This window comes from Ictidomys tridecemlineatus, chromosome 6 (assembly GCF_052094955.1).
Source record: "Ictidomys tridecemlineatus isolate mIctTri1 chromosome 6, mIctTri1.hap1, whole genome shotgun sequence".
Classification (NCBI taxonomy): Eukaryota; Metazoa; Chordata; class Mammalia; order Rodentia; family Sciuridae; genus Ictidomys; species Ictidomys tridecemlineatus.
The window spans coordinates 122,477,505-122,499,659 of NC_135482.1; the positions used below are offsets into that span (position 1 = coordinate 122,477,505).

General features: G+C 33.5%; 1 protein-coding gene and 2 pseudogenes across 3 annotated transcripts in view; all 3 read left to right on the forward strand.

Moving 5' to 3' along the window:
* Nucleotides 1–22,155, forward strand: part of Xpo4 (exportin 4) — a 114,880-nt gene that overhangs the window by 45,511 nt on the left and 47,214 nt on the right. For all 3 annotated transcript variants that reach the window (XM_005338615.5, XM_021735479.3, XM_040281333.2), the window contains exons 5-7: nucleotides 1,680–1,796; nucleotides 2,499–2,652; nucleotides 21,052–21,164. In XM_005338615.5, coding sequence (XP_005338672.1) covers nucleotides 1,680–1,796; nucleotides 2,499–2,652; nucleotides 21,052–21,164 — 384 coding nt within the window. The remainder of the gene's footprint in view (nucleotides 1–1,679; nucleotides 1,797–2,498; nucleotides 2,653–21,051; nucleotides 21,165–22,155) is intronic.
* Nucleotides 986–1,099, forward strand: LOC120888733 (U6 spliceosomal RNA; annotated as a pseudogene).
* On the forward strand, nucleotides 7,216–17,019 carry LOC144378438 (peroxisome biogenesis factor 2-like; annotated as a pseudogene).

The window sequence follows — 22,155 nt, forward strand, 5'->3', positions numbered from 1 at the left end:
GCCACTCTTTTGAAGATTTGGGGAGGAGAGAAACTTTTATTTTAAAATAAATATACTTTAAAGTAAAATTTACAAAGTGTGAGAATGGGTAGAGCGCTTGCCTAGCATGTTCATGGTCCTGGGTTCCATCCCTAGCAAGGGTATGCAGGTGTCCATACAAAAACCAGCCGAACACCAACACCTCTGTGTGTGTGTGTGTGTGTGTGTGTGTGTGTGTGTGTGTGTGTGTGTGTGTGTTTAAAGATAAATCAGGAGCACTCAGAGAACTTTTATCATTATAGAAAAGCACCATTGATGGATACCTTCATATTCCCCAGATTATTTACAGTTATTTCCTGGTGTAGATAATTCTGGGAAACCACTTTAATATGTGGAATTGTATGCCTGCTAAAACATATTAGTTATATAGTCATGCTTATTTTGGTTGAGATAAAAATAATAGGAATTTCTTTTTTTTTTACATTTTTAAAGGAAAATTTCAGATGTATATAAAAATAGATGAGCACTATGTCAGTCTCCCATTGTAATCATTCAATCACCTTCAACAAATATCAACTCTTTCCAGTCTTTAGAAATTTAATTTTATATATATTTGCTAAGATTTGCCAAGATAAGCATCTGTAAGGTCAAGGTACTAACATCAGAAGCATTTCTGAGCAAAGATGCTGCATGCAGTTGGTGGGTGGGTCTGACTGTGTTCAGCTGTTGTATAAGCTTGCAAAAATAGTATCATCTTGACTTTCATCTTTCGGTTGTTCAGAGGTAGCAAGCATATTTCTTTTTAACCCCTGGAAAAATGCCAAAATAATTTGTATTGTTTTCTCCATCTTTGGCACCTTGATTCTAAATAGTCTATGAATAAAATTAATGAGTTGATATTCTGAGCCTATTAGAATTAGAAAGAAGGAAAAATCCTCATTTTTAATTTTTAACCTTTTTGAGTAGTACTTGATTGATACTTTGGAGACTACTAAGTCTGTTTTAGTGCTGTCTTCATCACCAGCACTACCCTAAAATTGGAATGAATACAGAGAAAAGAAAGATTAGCATGGCTCTTGTGAAGGATGACATGTAAATTTGTGAAGTGTTCCATCTTTTTGGAGATTGAAATTGACCAAATTATTTTCATGCTACAAATGTGCCACAGTGTCTCCCACCATTTTGTATAATTATAATGTGTCAATTAAAAGTTAATTTAAAAAGTCTTTTACTTTTCATCTGTTTTGGGATACATCTTACCAGAATCAGAACATTGAGTCAGATAGACTTGGGTTCAAATATCAGCCGGCTTTAGGTAATACTTACCCTCTCCAAGTCTCAGTTTTTTCAGTTGTAAAATGGGATCTGGTTTGTTGTGAGAATTAAATAAAATAATGCATTTAACATTGATTATTTAAAAATACTGTTTGAATTTTATGATTAAATAGGAATGTATCTTAAGTTCAAGGCCTAAATGAATTTGTACAGCTGGAATTGACAAGTATTGTTAACACCAGGCCACCTAGAAAGGAGAGCTAATCTTTGTTTTGTCATATCTGATTTTCTGACTGATATAAGATCTGAAGATGTAATGGATAATCTAAAGACAGAAAATGTTCTATTACGTTTGAACAAATATTGTATTGAAACAAAGCATTGAAAAAAAATAATGCCTTAAAATTATTTCTTACCAAATACAGCAAACACTGGCCTGTTCTATTTTAACTGCACTATTGAGTGAATTCTCAAGTTCAAGTAAAACTAGCAACATTGGACTGAGTATGGAATTCCATGGTAACTGCAAGAGAGTATTTCAGGTATTAGCATTTTTCTTCTTGTGTTTTAATTATGTTTAATTAAGTGTTTGTTCCTAATAAATGAGAACATTTATGTAATTGAATGATTGCTAGTATCCAAAGATTTGTGTTGTGATTTCATAGAATATAGTGAAGTGATAAGTTTGGGCAATGTAGTTGACAGTTTTAAAAATTACTTATTTAATTCTAGTCTTGAAACAAAACAGAAGATATGACTATAAAGATGCCTTATTTTGTTATTAACATGTTTATATATAAGTGATTCAATTGATAGGATTCTGCTGGTCTTAAAAATAGGACTGGCAGAATGCCAAAGAGGGCCATGTATTTAAAATGTTATTGCAGATGGTGTGGGCTCTTTGTCTCTCTAGTATGTATTGTTTGGCTCTGGAGTAAAGTTATGTGAAGGCATTGGCTTAAATCCTAGGGCTCTGCACTATAGCAACTGACTCCAGCTCTGCAGTAGTTGTCAAAGACTCCTCTCTATGGAGTAGCATTTATATTATAGTAAATGGTGTCACTTGAAAGCATACTCTAATGTAAAAATTCTGAGTAGTCCTCAAGATGGAAAATGTTCTTAAGGAAATAGTGTCTTCCAGTGGGAATTTTAAGGTTCTTATTTGTTTTATTTTGTGGTTCTAAAAGGGAATGCATTTTAAATAAGTTTTAGATTAAAAAATGCTTGTGATTTATTGATGATAGGAAGAAGACCTTCGTCAGATCTTCATGTTAACTGTTGAAGTTCTGCAGGAGTTCAGCAGGCGGGAAAACCTCAATGCGCAGATGTCTTCAGTGTTTCAGCGTTACCTTGCACTCGCCAATCAAGTCTTGAGCTGGAACTTTCTTCCTCCAAATTATATCCTTTTAACAATTGAACAGTATTTTTTTGTGCTAATATTCATGGATAACTTAATTATAACTCAAAAATCATTTGTCTGCAGGTTTTATAAAATGTGTTGTTGAAAGAAAAGTTTATTTTTCTTTAAGAAATGAAGTTTAAATTCGTTTTATCATGCCACATTACAGTGGACTGCTTAGAAGATTTTAAATTCCATTTACTATTTTATAGAAGAGAGTAAAATACATAGAAGTGCATTTGATGACTAATGAGGCTATTGCTAATTTAAGGAGGAGCAGTAATCCTTGACAATTAAAAGGGAAAAGGTGGTAAAAGCATTTTTATTAAGAAACAGAACCATTTTCTCCCTGTATTTGATTATATTAAATTTTAAGTCTACTTCGGTTAACTTTATGGATATTATTCAAGTATAGAAATAAGTTAGTAATATGTTTATTCTTCAAAGGCCTTACTAGTTTAAAAAGATGAATATTTCATATTTAGGAAATTATTTATAATATAAAATAAATTTAAATGTGTTATAGGTACATACATCTGCTTTTTAAAATCAGTTTCTAAAGTAGAAAAACTTGTATTTTAGAAAGCAGTTTCTTAAAGTTTATAATTTGCTATTCTAGAAAATCTGCTGCCTTTTGGTATACTGAACAGTAATATATAATGGCTACCCATTTGTAGCATAATTCAGTCAGACAAATCTGGGTTTAAGCCTCAGCTGATGTTAGGCAAATTACTGAACCACTGAATCTTAGTTTTTCTCAATGTAAGATGAAGATATGGATTGTTGTATGGTTTAAATGAAATAGTACATTTAAAACATCCAGGATTAGCTACTGTTGAGATAGCATCTTGAATAAAAGAATTCATCGGGTAACTAGCTATGTCATGATTCTCCTTGATCTAATACACTTTTATATGGTATGGAAAATTAATGTAACTTGTTTTAGATGTATTTAATCAGACCTTTCTTAGGGATCTGGGGCTGGGATTATGTTCAGGAGAAAAAGTCTGGTGATAAGTAAATAGATATTAAGTCATATCAGAGATTTTGGATGAAACTCATCTTTATTCTATCAGAGCCAAGAGCTGCTACATTCACATACATTGAATTTTAACAAATTGTGAAAGCAAAACTGGGATTTGAAGGCATCTGGTGGGTCATAACCTTTTCTTTTATTTTCAAGTTACTGTATATATGTAGTAGAAAACTATGAAAGGTTGTATGGGGTAAAGTGTCTGTGACTTCTCACAGAGTTATGGATAGTCAATAGTGACTGCTTTGAGGGGTGAGGCTTACACTGAGTTTAATCACTTTCTCCTTTGTCCCTTATTTTTACATCATTTTCCTCCTAATAACCAATTTTGTATTTTTAGTATGTTAACTTAATTCTTTTTAAGAGGCAAATATTTTCTTAGCCTTGTTTTTTTTTTTTTAATTCCTCTTTGAGTTTGCATTTTTATTTTTGCTCCAGATTATGTTTAGTTTTGTTTTTAAAATTTAAGGCAGACTTTGGCTATAAGTTTAGGGATCATTGTAATGGTATCTTGAAGTTGGGGAGAGAGATAACACTCCCTGCTCTAGTTTTTTTTTTTTTTGGAAAGAAAAAAGATTGAAAAATCTTGGGCAGATTTTAGAAGTATCAGGCTATAATGGAGCTATCAAAACATTAATATACATATGAAGGGAAATCAATGAAAGTTACGTTGCATATAAAGTCCTTAGATAAAGCTTTGGAAAACCTGTCCTTTGAAAATGGTAAGCACTATTGCAGTGTTGCCAAAGAAGTAATTCCTTGTTTAAAGAAAGTTTATCTTGATCTTAAGGATGGTCTTCTACTGGCTTATGAGTGAGTGCTTATGTGACCATAAGTTCCATTTGTTGGCAAACTGCACTACAATCAAGTTTTCCTTCCTTTGAGTGGATTGGCTTTAAGCATACGAGAAAGAACTTAGCAATAGCTGCTGATGCAGCAAATTAGGGAAAAATCATTATCAAGAAACCCAGTTTTGACTAATATCTAATTATAGCAATTACCTGGTGATCACCCGTTTGATCATTAAGGAAAGTTGAATAATTATTTAGTTTTTGTACCATGGAGAGGATCTAAGATTGAAACTTAGAAAAAAAAATGGGTTCAGTTGATGATTTTTTAAAAGGTGATTTGTCTTTTAGAGTAGACATGAATACTAAGAAACCTTGTAAAATGTGTTTGTATATTTCATGTCAAATATACGATCATTTAGAATGGTATCATGTTAATTGGAACTGTTGTAAATTGTCTACTTAAATCTGTCCTCATAATTTTTGTAATTGCTTTCTTTTTTGTATTCTTACTTTGATGTAATTTGAAGCATAAAGAATAATTCTGAGAGCTTCCATTTTTGATTAATAATAAACCACTTTGTGTTTATTATTAATCAGTTGATGGATAGTTGGGTTGTTTTCACTTTTTAACTATTAAGAATAATGTTGCTGCTGGGTTCATTTGAGTACCCTTCTATTCTCAGCTACTCAGAAAGATGAGGCAGGAGAATTGCTAGAGCCCAGAAGTTTCATGTCAACCTGGGCAACATGGGGAGACCCTGTTTCGTTAGCACACAAACAAAAAGAATGCTGTTATCAGTATTTGTGTATGATTTTCATGTGAATTTATATTTTTGTTTCTCCTATATGTACCAAGGAGTGGAATTGTTGGGTCATATGGTAATTCTATGTGTAACCTTTTGAATAATGGCCAAGTTGTTTTTCAAGGTGGTAGTGCTACATTCCCATTGCCATAGGCGTTATATATGACATTACTAATTTCTCCACATCCTAACCAATTCTTTTTTTTCTTTAATAACTATTTCTTTTTTTTTTTAAAGAGAGAGTGAGAGAGGAGAGAGAGAGAATTTTTAATATTTATTTTTTAGTTCTCGGCGGACACAACATTTTTGTTGGTATGTGGTGGTGAGGATCGAACCCGGGCCGCACGCATGGCAGGCGAGCGCGCTACTGCTTGAGCCACATCCCCAGCCCATTTTTTTTTTAAATTTTTTTTTATTGTTTTGGGTACTGAGGATTGAACCCCAAGATATAACCACTAAGTTATATCTCCAGTCCTTATTCTTTCAAATTTTTTGTTTTTTGTTTTTTTTGGCCAATTCTTTTTTTAATATTTATTTTTCAATTGTAGTTGGACTCAATACCTTTATTTTATTTATTTATTTTTATATGGTGCTGAGGATCGAATCCAGGGCCTCTCACGTGCTAGGCAAGCGCTCTACTGCTGAGCCACAATCCCAGCTCCTAACCAATTCTTGTTACCTTTAATTTTGTTTATAGCTATCCTAGTTGCTGTGAAGGGGTAGCTCATTGTATTTTTGATTGCAATACTCTAATGATAAATGAGCTTGAGTATCCTTTCCTGTGGTTATTAATCATTTGTATATCTTTGGAGAAACATCTCTTCAGACCCTTTGTTTACTTTTTAATTGGTTTATTTGTATTTAAAAATATTGAGCTGCAAAAGTTCCTTTATAATCTAGATGTGTCTAGATATGTTCTCAGCAGATGTGTGATTTTCAAATATTTTCCATTTTGTCAGTTGTCTTTTTTACTTTTTAATTGTATTTTTTTGAAGCCCAGAAATTTTTAGTTTTATGTAATTTTAAAATTTGATGTCATATCTCAAAAACCATTGCTTTGTCCATAGTCACAAATATTCATGTTTATGTTTTCTTCTGTGACAGACTTCTTATTTATGTCTTTGGTCCACTTTGAGTTAACTTTTATATGTGGTGTGAGGTATTAATTCAACTTCAGAGTGTCTCAGCAGATAACTGACTATTGAACAGAAAGATTAGAAGAGGGTGGGAGAGTAAGAAATACCTATGGTGCCATGTTGGTTGCTGTCTCTGTTAATATATGTAATACATGCATAAGTTAAGATGTAACTTAGTTGCTCTAACACTAATTTTCAATTTGAAATGCAACCATTTGCATTTCAGGAGGTAATTATTTGAATCACTGGTCTATGAAGTTAAATATGCATGTTCAACTTACCTTTATATGTAGGAATTGCATAGTATTTGTTGGTGAACAAAATAATTTGACTGTAGACCAGCATCTATATTAGATTGATTAGAAGGAAATTTGAGGACTCAGCTAAAGATTTTGGAAATTTTTGATGGAGAAGTAGTGTGTAAGTGTGACTATAAAATGTCATTGGGAAAACTAGTTGAAGCTGACTTGGCCAGTGGAACTGGGATATGCAGAGAGATAGTAACAAAAGAACGTAAGGATTAAATATTTAGATATTAACATTTAAGGGCCTTAATGCTGTCATGTTTAAATTTTGTTTTATGATATTAGGCCAAGATTTATGTAGATACAAAATTTTACTAAAGAAATCATAGTTCTGTAGTAGAAGAAGCCATGTGTTGGTATGTGTTGCCAGGCTTTCAGCTGGGACATGCCACCCAGTTGGGGACATTTGGCAGTGTTTGGAGACAAGTTTGCTTGCTGTAACTGGGAGCATGCTATGGGCAATTAGTAGATAGAGGCCAGGGATACTGCCGAACATGTCACAGTGTGCAGAAGAACCCTACAACATGCAGTTATTGGGTATGAAATATAAATATTCATCCACGCCAAAACTTATACAATAAGCAATATTTTTCATAATGGGCAAAAAGTAGGAACAACCCTGTTATTCACTGACTCATAGATGGATAAACAAAATGCAGCAAACACATAAAATAAAATATTGTTTGTCAGTTAAAAGGAATGAAGGAAGTTCTGATACATGAAACAATGTGGGTGAACTTTGAAAACATTGTACTGAGTAAAAGAAGCCATTCACAAAAGACCTCATGTTGTCTTACTGCATTTATATGAAAAGTTTAGAATAAGCAAATCAGAGACAAAATAGTGATTATATAGAATGGGGGGTAGTTGGGAGGAAATAGGAGATGATTGCTAAAGCACAAAGAGCTGCTTTCTCAGGTGATGAAAATGTTCTAAAATTAGATTTGTGGTTCTGAATATAGTAAACTATGAATATAAAGAAGTTATATGCTTAGTGAGAAAATTGTGAATTATATCTTAGTGAAGCCTTTCAAATGATCTCTTGAGCCTTCCTTATCCTTCATGCTGCTTTGCAGTTCAGCTGCCTCCTGTCAGTGGAATTACATTATAAAGGAGGTTAAGGTTAGAGTTTTGGGAGTCATTCCTGTGATGGGAATATTGAAGCTAAAAAGGAGTGGGAGAGGTCATCCAAAAACAAGCAAAGAGGAGCAGTGTCAGGACCCTTGGTGCAGCAATAGTCAAAAAAGCAAGAAGAATCGAAAGAGATGGAGAAGGCCAGTTAACACAGTGGAAGGGAGAACCAGACAAGGAGAATTTGAGAAACAGATGAGAATTTCAAACAATAAAGGTGGTTAGTATCATCTGTTACCCAAGGGTAAATTGGAGGGTATTTGCAATCTACATCTGATATTAGTTAGGTATAGTTGATCATAGGGAGATCTGTTTGTGTTAAAGGACAGGTGCAAAAGCCAAAGCCATACACTTCTGATTGAGTAGTGATTGTAATTAAGTAGAGAATGAAGTATAGTTATTTCATAGAGCATCAGCTGTGATGGCTTCAGGGAGTGGGAGTTTGGCCAAGGGAAGGTTATGTTTTGTGGTTTAAGTGATCTATTTATTTCCCAAGGGGAGAAGTCAGGATTTAGGAAAGAAAATGTGATATTGTAGTGTTACCAATGATGTGGGTATTGAGATAGGTCAGGCTTACTTGAGGTAGTGAGGAAGGTAAAAAGACATGTGTTGATAGATGTTGCCAACCTTGATGATCCATGTTCTTAAGGTAATTTGATCAACTTTGTCTAGTTGAAGTAGAGGAATGAAGTGTAGAAATCACTTGGGAGGAAATATTGGGGAATAAGAGTTCCTTTAGACTTCAGGCATAGTTGACTCTGCTGAACTTAACCTATATAACATTTCATAAACATTGTTTAATTTTATAGTTCTGTACTTGTTTGGTGTCCCTCATCCCTCTCCCCTTGCCTGTGATATGACCTGCACTATTCATAGTTACATAACCTGCTGTATCTCATTGAAATCACTGTAACTACCACAGATGAGAAGGTCGTTGGAGTATAAAAGGAAATGAAACTGCCATTTGGCAATTGAACTGCAGCTGATCAGAGGAAAGAGAAGGGAAGATCTTCTAAGGTGTTTGCTACTGCTAGAGCTGTGATATGCATTTTTATTTATTTATTTTACAAGCTCACAGACTTTTCACTTATTATTTTATATAGTTTAAAATAGTAGAGGAGCAGGGAAGAATCACTGAATGCTAGAAAAAAGTCTCCCTAATGAGCTTTAGTTACATATGACAGTAGAGTTTTTTGACATTTTTATACAAACATGGAATATATCTTTAGGGTCCATCCCAGTCTTTTGGTTGTACATGATGTAGAGATGTGTATTTCCTATATATGTACATAGGAAAGTTATGTCAGATTCATTCCCCTGTCTTTGCTACTCCCATCCCTCTTCCTTCCCTTCATTTCCCTTGGTCTAATCCATTGAACTTCTTTTCTTCCCTCTCTCACCCTTGTGTGGTAGCATCCACATATCCAAGAGAATATTCAATCTTTGTTGTTGTTTTTTCTTCTTCTTTCTTTGGATTGGCTTTTTTCCACTTAGTATAGTAGTATCAAGATCCATCCATTTACCAGCATATATCATAAAACCATTCTTTTTATGGCTGAGTAATATTCCATTATGTATGTATGCCACATTTTCTTCATCCATTTATCTGCTGAAGGGCACTAGGTCAGCTTTCATAGCTGAGCTATTGTGACTTGAACTGCTGTAAACATTGATGTGGCTGTGTCACTGTAGCATGTTGATTTTAACTCCTTTGGATATATACTGAGAAGTGCTATAACTGGGTCAAATTATGGTTCCATTCCTAGGTTTTGAGGAATCTCCATACTGCTTTCCAGAGTGGTTGCACCAATTTGCAGTTTTACCAGCAACATATGAATGAGTCACCCTTTTCTCCACATCCTTGCCAACATTTATTGTTACTTGTATTCTTGATTGTTGCCATTCTGAATGGAATGAGATGGAAACACAGTGTAGTTTTAATTTGCCTTTCTCTAATTGCTAGAGAGTTGAACATTTTAAAATATATTTGTTAACCACAAATGTTTCTTCTTTTGTGAAGTGTCTGTTAGTTCATTTGCCCATTTATTCATTGTTATTTGGGTTTTGGGCATTAAGTTTTTGCTCTGAGGTACAGGTGTCAAAGATTTTCTTCCATTCTGTAGGCTCTCTGTGTTCTTGATTGTTTCCTTTATTTGCTGTGAAAAAGCTTTTTTAGTTTTGAATTCATCCCATTTATTGATTCTTGATCTTACTTCTTGCACTTTTGGAGTCTTGTTCAGGAAGCTCCTAAGCCAGTAGAGTTAATGTAGCCCCTTTGAACTCTTAGTCTTAGATTCTACATTTTTTAAAAATATTTTTTTAGTTGTTGATGGACCTTTATTTTGTTCATTTATTTATATGTGTTGCTGAGAATCAAATCCAGTGCCTCACACATGGAAAGTAAGTGCTCTACTACCAAGCCACAACCCCAGCCCAAGATTCTGCATTTATAAAGTCTACTGAAGATTAGTAAATATTCTTCATTTTATATCAGTTTTAACTTCACAAAGCAGATGAAGTCAGAATTGTCATGTACAGTAATCTTGATCAAGATTTTAAACTCTAATTAAAACAAGTAAACTAAAATGTGTATTTGAGGCATTATGTCTTATCTCTTATTAAAACCAGTATTATTCTTAATTGATGATTCATATTCTAAAACTTGTGTTCAAGCCAGATAGTGGCATGCCTATAATGCCAGCTATTCAGGAGGCTGAGGAGAGTATCACAAGTTCAAGGCCAGCCTGGGTAACTAGCAAGATCTTGTCTGAAAATAAAATAAAAAGCTTTGGGATGTAGTTCCTCAGTGGAGTACTTTCCTAGCATGTTCAATCCCCTGTATCACCACCACCACAATAAACCCTTTTAGCATTGATATACAAAAGACCAACATAGAGATGACAAAATTTTGAGGCACAAGGAACTTAGCCTTGTATCTTTTTAAAAAAGAAAAGCATTGAGATATAATTACATAACATATAAGTCACATATTTAAAATGTATAGTTACTCTTTTAAGTTTATTCTTAAAAGAGTAACTATTCATTTCTTCACCACAAATATTAGAAAATTAGTCATCACCCTAAAAAGAAACCCTGCCCGCTTTAGCAGTCATCCTCCCCTTTTCCTCATTCTCTTATCCATTCCACCCATGTCAACCATTAGTCCACTTTCTATATCTATAAAATTGCCTATTTTGGGCATTTTAATTAAATGGAAATAGACAATACATAGTTTGTAGTCGGTTTTATCTTTCACCTGACACGTTTTCAGGGTTTATCCATGTGGTAACTTGTATCTTTATTTTGTTCACAAATAATATTCTATTGGATGGGTATAACATTTTATTTTTTGTCTGTTCATCCATTGATGGGCATTTGAATTTTTCACTCTTTTTGAAGGTAGTGACCAGAATATAATAATGCTGCTGTGAACGTTGATGTACAAGTTTTTGTATGGATATATATTTCATTTTGTTGGGTAAATACCTAGAATTACAGTTGGCTGGGTTGTATGGTAACTACACATTTATTATTTATCATTTGGAGCTAGTCCTTGGCTGTTTTTCATAATAGCGCACCATTTTATATTATCTTTGAAGTGTGTGAGAATTTCAGTTTCTGTCCTTACTAGTAGTTTATAACTAACTACCCTACTGGGTATGAAGTGATATCTCATTGTGGCTTTTATTTGCATTACCTTTGTGGTAAGTGCTAATGAACTTCTTTTCATGTGGTTGTTGACTATTTATATATCTTTGGAGAACTGTGTATTTAGATTTTTTGTCCAGTTTCTAATTAGGTAGTTTTTCTTTTTGAAATAATTGAATTGTGATGCCCACAAGTTCCAGAAGTCTGGGTAACATCAGGAAAAGCCAAGCTTTCCTAAGAATGTTTCAGAAAATGTTGCACGGAACATGGACATTTTGTAGATTCCATAGGCTCCTGGTACTTGCAGCAAAAATCCTGTCATAGCTGTGGGCAGGAAGTGGGAGAAGAGATAGTCAGAGAAGACATGTCTTTCAGAAAAGAGAATATAGAGGATACAAATAGTGCTTAGAATAAGTCAGTGTAAAGTTTTAGCTAAACAGGGTCCTGGAGTAGCTAGTTTGTTCCTATTTCACTCAGTGCTTTCTTAGATTTAAGAAAGGGCTATTAATTTGCTTTGAGCCAGAAGTGAAAGTGCTGTTGTGACTTTTCTTATGGAGACTCACCATCTACTTGAAAATTTGCCACTGAGGGGACAGTTTTGAATATTCAATAGGAAAATGTTTCAATCTCCCTTCCTCCAAACTTGAGATGAAAGCCACTGAGTAAAAAGATCAGAAGCTCTGGTATGCTATTTATGTTGTTGGTGGGAGGTGATAACAAGAATGATGCTGTGATCAGTTTTGAAACCCTCTTTTAGGATCAATTGGGAAAGTCAAACAGTGCATGAATTTTATGGTTGGATTTTTGAAATTAGGTGAATTAATTTTTTGATTTTCCATCAAAGGGAAAGTTGCACCTTTGTTTTGCAAGTTCCAAAACATCTGTGAAGTTAATTTTGAGAATGTGAATAATGAGCTTCTGTGGCATAGTTTTTCTGAGCTTCTGGTCTTTCTTGTACCACTTATCAATATTCAGAAATTGAAAGGCAAGTTATTTTCATGGTGTATCTCTTCCTTCTTACTGGTGCTTCTGATAGTGGCAATGCAATAGTCACCAGTGGCAAAGAAAGTTCCCTCTAGAGATTGGCCTGCCATGCCTTACACCATAGGGCATAAACACACCTTCTGTTTTTACTATGTTAAGAATAGTTTCTTACGTGTCAGACATGTGCTGCAAAGTTAAGTGCACAGGGTGCAGCCACTGAAATTAGGAATTGAGATGTCAGAAATGAATATTTTTTAGAAACTGAAATTGTTTTCTCTGAGGAAAAATGTATTATGTTTAAATCTTTAATATTAGTCATCTTAAGTATAATATTTAAGTGTGCTTTTCAGCTACTGTCTTCTTTCCAGGCATAACTGAATTTTAACCACTGGAAATGATGTGAATCAATGTGTTAAGTAAATGTTCTTTTTAAAAAAATCATTGCATTCAATTTTTAATGTCAAGAATAAGGGAGAGTGGGGCTGGGATTATGGCTCAGTGGTAGAGCACTTGCCTGGCAGGTGTGAGGCACTGGGTTTGATTCTCAGTACCACATAAAAATAAATAAAATAAAATAAAAGTATTATGTCTGTTTACAACTAAAAAAAAATTTTGAAAAAAAGAATAATGGGAGTGTTGATTAGATAACTACTAACGATGCTCCTTCATTTTGCTACTTCTAGAAAGAGGATGGACTCAAAAGATTTTGATGAATGGAAAAAAAATGAATTTTTTAAAGTTCCTTAGCAACTGTAAAACTTTGATGATGTCCAATTTATCTGTATTTTATTGTTTGTGCTTTTGGTGTCATATTTAAGATGGCTTTGCCTAATTAAAGTCACAAAGATGTACTCTTATATTTTCTTCAAAGAGTTTTATGATTTTGACTCTTACAACTTAAATTCAGGTCTGTCATTGTTTTTTAGTAAATTTTTATATTTGGCATAAAGTAGGTGTTCAAATTCTTTATTTTGTATATGAATATCCTGTTGTTCCAGTCTCATTTATTGAAAACAGTATTCTTTCCAAATTGAATTGTTTTGGCCCCCTTTTGGAAGTTTATTTGAGTATAAATGTTGAAGGTTTATTTATGCCTCTCAGTTCAGTCCATTGGTCTGTGTCTGTTTTATGCCAGTACCATCCTGTCTTTATTATTGTGACTGTGGTAAGTTTTGAAATTGAGAGTGTCAGCTTCATTCTTCTGTTTCAAGATTATTTTGTTTATGTTCCTTATATTTTCATATGAAATTTAGTTTATCAACTTATCAAAGTCTGCAAAAACCAAATCTGTGGAATTTTGATAGGGATTACTTTGTGATTAGCTTGTTAAGATTTTTACAAGTGATCTTTGAACAGTTTTTATAGTTTAAAAAGAACTTTTGTTAAATTTATTCATAAGTATTTTATTCTTAAGTTAATTATAAATGGAGTTTTTTTGGGGGGGCTAGGCAGAACTGGGAATTGAACTTGGCCTCTCACTAAATGGAGTTTTTTTAAAATATATTTTTTAGTTGTAGATGGATATAATAACTTTATTTTTTTTATTTTTATGTGGTGCTGAGAATCAAACCCAGTGCCTCACACATGTGAGGCAGGCAATCTACCATTGAGCTACAGCCCCAGCTCTGGAGTTGTTTTTTTTTAATTGTTGCTTTCATATTGTTAGTTGCAAGTAAATAGAAATTATTTTTTGTAGTTGATCTTGTGTCTGTTATCTTGCCGAATTCATTTGTTAACTCTAGTGGCATGTTTAGGGTTCTTTTCTTTATTTTCTACATACATGATTGTGTCATGTCATCTGTAAACCTTTCTCTCTCCTTCTCCCCCCTTTTGTATTGGGGATTGAACAATTAACCAACTGCGCCACATCCCCAGCCCTTTTTATTTTTTATTTTGGGACAGGGTCTCACTAATTTATGGTCTCGCTAAGTTGCCGAGGCTGGCTTTGAACCTGTCTCAGCTTACGCCATTGTGCCTAGCTATAAATCATTATTTCTTAAATGATTTCTATATGTAGGTTTCCTGTGTACAGAAGATGATTTATGAAAGCATCCATCCAACTAGGCCTGGGTTGTGCGAAGTCCATAGCTCTTGGGATCCATTAGATGTTAAAATTACCCTCACCCCAGTGAACTAATTTCTTTGGCCTTTGTGTACCCATCTCTGTTGAAAGGCAAAGCTCTTCTGCTACTTAATTTATTTTAGATTATTGTCCATCAAAAGTGTCTTGTTCTGTGATTCTCTGTCTTAAATGATCTCATTCTAAAATAGGCTTTGAAGGTCCTGGATGGTCTTTATCTCTACTTCCTTTTAGATCTTTCCTCCATGCTCTTTCTGGTCACACTTACAGGCTAGGTTTCCTTTTGCCCTGGCACCTTTGCCCATGGTGTTTCTTTGCCTGGATAGATTTTCCCTGTCCTTTCCCCAGTCACCCACTATTCATACTTCAGCTGTGTACCCTGAACTAGATCAGCTTTCTTTGGCTGTGGCTTCATAGCATGTCATATGTGATTTCTTCTCATTTGGCTTACTCACTTCTTGGTTGCTATTTTCATTTGTTAGTTTATTTAATTATTATTAAGTAATATCTGTTACCCATTTTACAAAGCTTTATGAAAGCATGGATTATGCTTTTGCTCACTGAATTGTAAACTACACAGATGTTTGACAAATAATCATTGAAGGAAGGCAGTTTAGAATTGTTAGGACAGTTCTTGGATGTGTGTTTATGTAGTAGTTCACCTGGTGCCCATAAATGCTTATGGGTTTTGGCAGTGGCAGTGGTAAATGACAGTATCATTTTGTAATAACAATGTTTGGCAGGTATGTTGGCTTTAGTAATATTTCTTTTTTTAGTTAGGTTATAGTCACTCTTATTGGCATTCAATTTTTGTGGATATGATTTGGTTTTAGTTAAAGAAGATTTTTCTTTAACTCTCTAGTGGTAAGTTCATTGGATCACGAAATGGTAGTGGAAAACAGAAGCAGTCATCTAAATTTGAGGTTTTCATTCAGGCCAAACTCAATCTTAGGAAGCAAGGCTTGAGAAAGTGTTTGAGTGAGGTAGTACTCATCTATTTTAAGAACTCTTTTGATTGCTTGGGCCAAGTGCTATCTATCTATCAGATTGGACTCATTGGTTCTTTGTTGTGCCAGAGAAATAACAGTTTTTAATTTTTTGAAAAGTTAATAATGAAAAAGGTTAAATATTTAAGAAGAGAAAGTGGACTTTCTCTTGCTCCTGAAGTAGTTTTAAAAAGAATATAGAAAGATGGAGAGATTAAAGTATTCATTGCTTTGGAAAATGTCCATTGTTATTGCAACATCTCCCTAGATTGTAAAATACTAATAAGAATAGGCAATGGAAATTTTCAGACTGTCCACATTTGCTCAAGGATGATTTGTAGGTATTGTATGACTCATTTAATTTTTTTAAACTGTCAGTCACCACCACAAAATATTTTTACTAAAGGTGTTAGTAAATGAACAAGAACTTATTTTCATATATAAAGACCTGTGTTATATCCAAAGATTACAGTTCTCCTCTTCAAATTAAGATGTATGTACTTGTGGCACATGCATGTAATTCCATCTACTTGGGAACCTGATGCAGGAGGATTGGAATTTCATCCAGTCTGGGCAACTTAGCAAGACCCTATCTCAAAATAAAAAAGAGAGGTGGGACTGGAGATATGGCCCAGTGGTAGAGCTCTTGCTTCCTAAAGCTCTGGGTTTAATCCCAGTACCACTCAATAAAACAAACAAACAAAACCTCCTACTGATTATACTGTCGGTGTTGGAGAACTTGAGACCAAAGACTTAATAGGATTATCCAATGATAGTAGCAGGGTGCGATTAAGCTTGTGCTTCTGGCTATTGGCCTAGTGTGTGTTTGTTTCTGGTTATACACTTCTAGAATAGGACAGGCAGTACATAAGTGTATTTCTCAGAAGTTGGAGGGCTTTCCTAAATGGAAAATTTTAGAGCTAGAGCTATATAGTGTCTTCCTGAAGAGGAAGCAGGGAATAGGGAGTTAATTCTTCACTGTTTTGTGGTACAGTAGAATTTGCATGTTGCTGTAACTGATTTTCCAGGGGATTAAGGTGGCACTGAGCGTAGAAGAATGGTTAGGTTTTAACACCTCAGAGCTGGATCCCTTGCTGGAACCCTGGCTAAGAAGAAACCATTGTATAACTCCTGGAAACCATTGTATAACTTAATGGTAGTGAAACATGGGAAAATAAAGATTGGATGTGTATGACAAATTTTTAAAAAGATATAGAAATAGGATTCTTAAAAGACAGAACAATTCTATTTGACTGTCTTATTGGTGGAATTGTGGGGTTTTGTTGTTGTTACAAAGGAATGAATTCTCTGATACAAAATACATATTAAATGAGTTAAGTCTTTGCTTTAGAAACATGTATAAATATATTTCTTGACCATAGCCCAAGAACTTTATGAATTTACCCTTAATTTGAATTTTGGTAAAATGATAGCTGTTTAATCAATGCCAATATGTTGTGATATCTGATAAATATGACTAAAGTATAATATTTGTAATAAAAGATTACTTATATTAGTTCATTGTCAAGTTGCTCTTTTATTGGTGACATGACATATTTGTTTTAAAAAGATAAAAATATGATATCCAGATATTATAGCATATTAAAGTAATGTCTATAAGCCAAGACTTATACAATTTTTTTAAAAACATATTTTTAATTGTAGATGAACACACCTTTATTTTAATTATTTATTTTTGTGTGATGCTAGGATTGACCTCAGTGCCTCACATTGTACCACTGAGCCACAACCCCAGCCCAAGACTTATAAAACTTTTTAAAAAGAAACTATTGTTTTAGTAAAACTGTTATTTTAAAAATGAAATGATAACCTTTAAATAATTTTTCAAAATATGTTCTAAGAATTGAAATGCTAAATTTTTTAATTCTGATGATAGTGGTTTTATTTTTAAAAAAGTATTCTACATTAAGAATTATCTGGGATAGAAATGGTATTTTTATTGGTGGATTACAGTTGTATGTATCAATGGGGAGGAATGGTATTTTTGAGATTTCTAATGCTTGTATACAGGAATATTTGGGAATTCCAAGTTAAAAATTGAATTACCTTAGTTCTTTAAATTTGTTATATTCATTATTACTTTTTTAAAAACATAATACCATTATTTTGTTTGTTTAGTTTGTTTATATGGTGGTGCTGGTGATTGAACCCAGTGCCTCACACAATGCTAGGCAAGCGCTTACTACTGAGCCATAATCCCAGCTCATTACATTGTTCTTTTTATTGTTTTAATGTTTAGCTTTTCATTTCAATGTCGCTATAAAAGTTATATTGTTTCTACATTTTTGTTATGAAAAAGTGGTGTTCTTAGTGGCACGCTATGTTGGCTGATAAAAAGAAGGTGGTTAAGTCTGCAGGATTGTTCAGTGTAGATTTTTTGGCGAAAATAAGTGCAGCCTCTACATGGTGCATTTCAAGTGTACTTTCTTAATAGAGAGGAAGTGTTATGCCAGAAAAAATTCTTTCCATATTTGGAGTTAAAGTGAAAAACAAAACTTACATGAACCTTAAAATAATTAAGGAGAAGAGTCTTTTCTGACAGGTATCAGACATAAAATTCATAAATCTCCTCATGCTTTTGGCCATATGTAAGAAATTCAGATCTTAATATTCTATTCATCAGTTTTGTAAACAATTTTAAGCATTCAGATTGGGCATTAAAGATAATGTGTTTTAATAACAGACCATGATCAGGAGAGCCTGAAGACAAGATTTAAAGAAGTAAGATTTGATGATTTTGAACAGGACTTTTAGGTGAGAAGTTGCAGTGAATTCCATTTCATATTTGGAAAAGCCTTCTCTCTGACCCCCTTAATATGAATAACTGGGATGCAGAAGTATTTGTAGATTATTTACTTTTTATAATTAATAAAAAGGCAGAAAATTATATAAGAACCTACATTTTGGTTTAGTTTCCTTTAATAAATCTTTGTGTTCTTCTCTTACATACATAAAAGCTTTGTTGCACTCCTTGCTGAATGTCACTGGCAGGCTTAGAATGCGGGAGATCTCGTCAGTCACGTGGAATAAATTTTTCTGTATTTGTAAAGTAGCAAAACCCATACATATTAGTTCCTTTGCTTTTGCCACCCCACTTCTCCTATACTTGAACTGACTGGAGCTTGGAGAGTTTAGCTTTCTCCTGGGGTTACAACACATGAAGTATTTGCCTTCTTACCCTGAAGCTTTGTGCTGTCTGCTAGCCACTAAAATGGTGTAGGGTCTGCTCTGAAACCTGCCATTTTATTGTGATTGTGTGAACCCTTTTGGTACACATCTATAGTTCTGAGACCAGCCTGGGTAAGACAATGAGGACCCATCTCATAAGTAAGTAAATAAATAAGTGAATGAAATCATGACACCTTTTATAAGCACATAGAATTTTAACTCAAAATTTTCCTCATTGAAGGTGTTTAGCGATTATGAACATATATTTTGTATGTTATATTTGGATGTTCAAAAAGTAAGCAATTTAATACCATTTTAATATCAGATTGCAAATTCCTAGGAACTAAAACTAGATTGGCATAATTCTCACAATTTTTCTCTACACAGTATTTAATATAGCTTAGTAAATACATTTCATTCCTGAACAATTTTTATACCAGAAGTTACCTTTTAATTAAATAAATGGTACATTGAAAAATAACGATAATAAAAATGGAGAAGTATAAATGGAATAGTTTTCCATTTTATTTATTTATTTATTTTCAGTTTTCGGCGAACACAACATCTTTATTTGTATGTGGTGCTGAGGATCGAACCCGGGCCGCACGCACGCCAGGCGAGCGCTCTACCGCTTGAGCCACATCCCCAGCCCAGTTTTCCATGTTTATGAAGTAGAATCAGAGGATTTATTTCATGTACTAAAGCTCCTTTCTTCCTTTATTATGGAAAATTTCAAAGATAGATTCCAAATAGAATACCTGATTTCAACAGCTATAAGTTCACAGCCAGTCTTGTTTCTTGAATACTCTGCCAGCCCTAGAATATATTGAAGCAAATACTAGATGTCAGATAAATTTCACCCATAAATACTTCAGTTTCTGTAGGAGATAATTAAACCATTTTTTTCGACATGGAAAAAGATCTAGTATCCAAGTAGTATATTGTATTGTGTGAAAACAGATGCCTCCTAAGAAAATTAACTCACTATAACTCTCAGTATTCATTGTTCCCTACCCTACCTTTAAAATTCAGGTTTAATCTTACCTTTGATCTCTGACTCTTTCCCTGCACCCCCACAAGGGGGCAGTAAAGGAAGAGAAAAGTGAAGTTTATGTGAACCTGATTTGAGTTTCATTTTTGTTAATCCAGTTAATGGAGTTGCGGAACATTTCAGGAGTGATTTTTTTAGAAGCAACTCAGTGTTCCTTCCCACTTTTCAGAGAGAAAATGTTAATTTTCTTAAAAAGGGGTTAAGCTGTCTTCAAAAAATGTTTTCTCATTGTCAGCCTTTAATTTTCTTTGTGAATACTTCTAAAAATAATGATTTGGGCTTTTCTGAAAATATTGTGTTTGAATTTATACCTAATTTTCTTTTTCTTTTTCCTTTTCTCTCTCTCCCTCCTTCCTTCCTTCCTTCCTTCCTTCCTTCCTTCCTTCCTTCCTTCCTTCCTAACTGTAGTCTTAGATAACCATTGTTAAAATTTCTCATTGAATGATGTGGATGTTTCCTAGAGGTATTTGAGCTGGACATTGATTAGCAATGCAAGGGGCATAATGCTATCTTTATCCCTAAACAGCTTTCCCATTTTTCTAAAAAGCCTCATTGAGTGAATTATAGTTATAAACACCTACAAATAGATATGTTGCTTTATTTATAGTAAAAACAGTATTCCATTTGAAGCATGTTTGATACCTGAATAGCCTATAAATTTCTGTGCAGTCTGGGGATGTTAAATAAGTATAAAGTTTTATGCCAACTGATTAGTTCTTTGTTTGGACTTAATATTTGGTACTATGATATGGGAGTGTTTTTCCTCTTAAGTATGATATGAGTTTATTCTTGCCTTTTTTTTTTAATTTCCCAGGGAATGTATTTCTTTTGGAAAAAATGCTTATTTTTCCAAATGGGCTATATATCGTTAACTGTTAAAAAGTATTGGGGAAATGATGGGACAAATGTGCAGAAATTGATTCTTCTTTTTGTGTGTCTTGGCTTCTGTTTGCAAGTCGTGTTTTTTCTTTTGTTGCCACCATTGAGTTCTCTGATTATCAGAGTTCATATATCCCTTTAGCATGACACATAATTACTATGAAACTGGTATCTTGCATTCCTATAGCATTCTTTTTTTTTTTCCTTTCAGCGCTTAATGCCTTTTATTCCTTAGCTTCATGCATGAATTATGTGGCATATGTGAAGAGGCTTGAACTGTTTCCATTGCATTCTTTCTGGATGGCTCCTGTTATATTTAGGGTATACTTATACTTTAGACAAAGTAAGAATGTTATTGTTGTTGACCTTGACACCAGATAACTGGGCAGACATTATATAGCTATGTTTGAATCCTCACAAAATGTGCTGTTGAAGCCAACAGAGTCCTGGCGGGAGACTCTTCTGGACAGCAGAGTTATGGAACTTTTCTTCACAGTAAGTGTTAGTCTTCATCTCTGATAGCAAGGGCCATGGAAAAGAGGAAATGCCTTTGTATTTTTAAATAGAACAGGACAAATTGCTTTTCTCCTTTATAATCCTTTTATTAATATATTTACCTAAATAAATTACATAAAAAGGTTCTTGCTTATTTACAAAATATATTTTGAATTATTAAGGGTTTGGTATCCTAGAGCTTCTCAGACTTTTTACACTCTTAAAAGTTAAGTACCCCAAAGAGCTTTTGTTTAGCTTATGTTTAGCCATAGCTATTATTATTTGCTTTATTAAAAATTCAAACTAACTTTGAAAAATAATTTATTAATTCATTTTTTAAAAAACTAGAGCCTTTGCATAGTAAAGGCTTAGTTATAACATTTTAATGAACAAATAAACATTTGTTTTTGAAAACAAAAATATTTTTGTGAGAAGAGTAACATTGTTTTACTTTCTTTTTTGTTTCCTTTGTATTTTTACAAATCTCTAAAGTCTGGCTAAATAGAAGACAATAGATTTTCTTGTCTCATTTGCATTCAGTTGGTATTCCATATCATGTGGCCTTATACATTTGAGACAGTGAGACTGGAAAAGGCAGGTACTGTGTTTATACTATGAAAGCAGTTTTGCTCTCACAGACAAATAGCAGGATCTTAGGAACCTTTAGTGATCTCCAGCCACACTTAGAGATATGTCTTTGAGCAGACCTCCACTACTACAGAACAGCACAAGAGCTGGGTTAAGTTAGTATTATTTAATAGCAATTTATTTCAAGTATAAATTTAAATACTCATTATTTTTGGTTAAAAAAAATACAAGAAATAAGCAGTATATTCATATTTGCCAAAAAGTTGCCCTAGTAGAATTTAAAAAACAAAAAGTATGTGTGTGTTGGGTGCTAATTTGCAGTTATAGGATGAATACACTAGTTAGTTAGATATGATGACTTGGACAAAAATCCAAATAAAGACTAATTAAAAAAGAAAGCTAG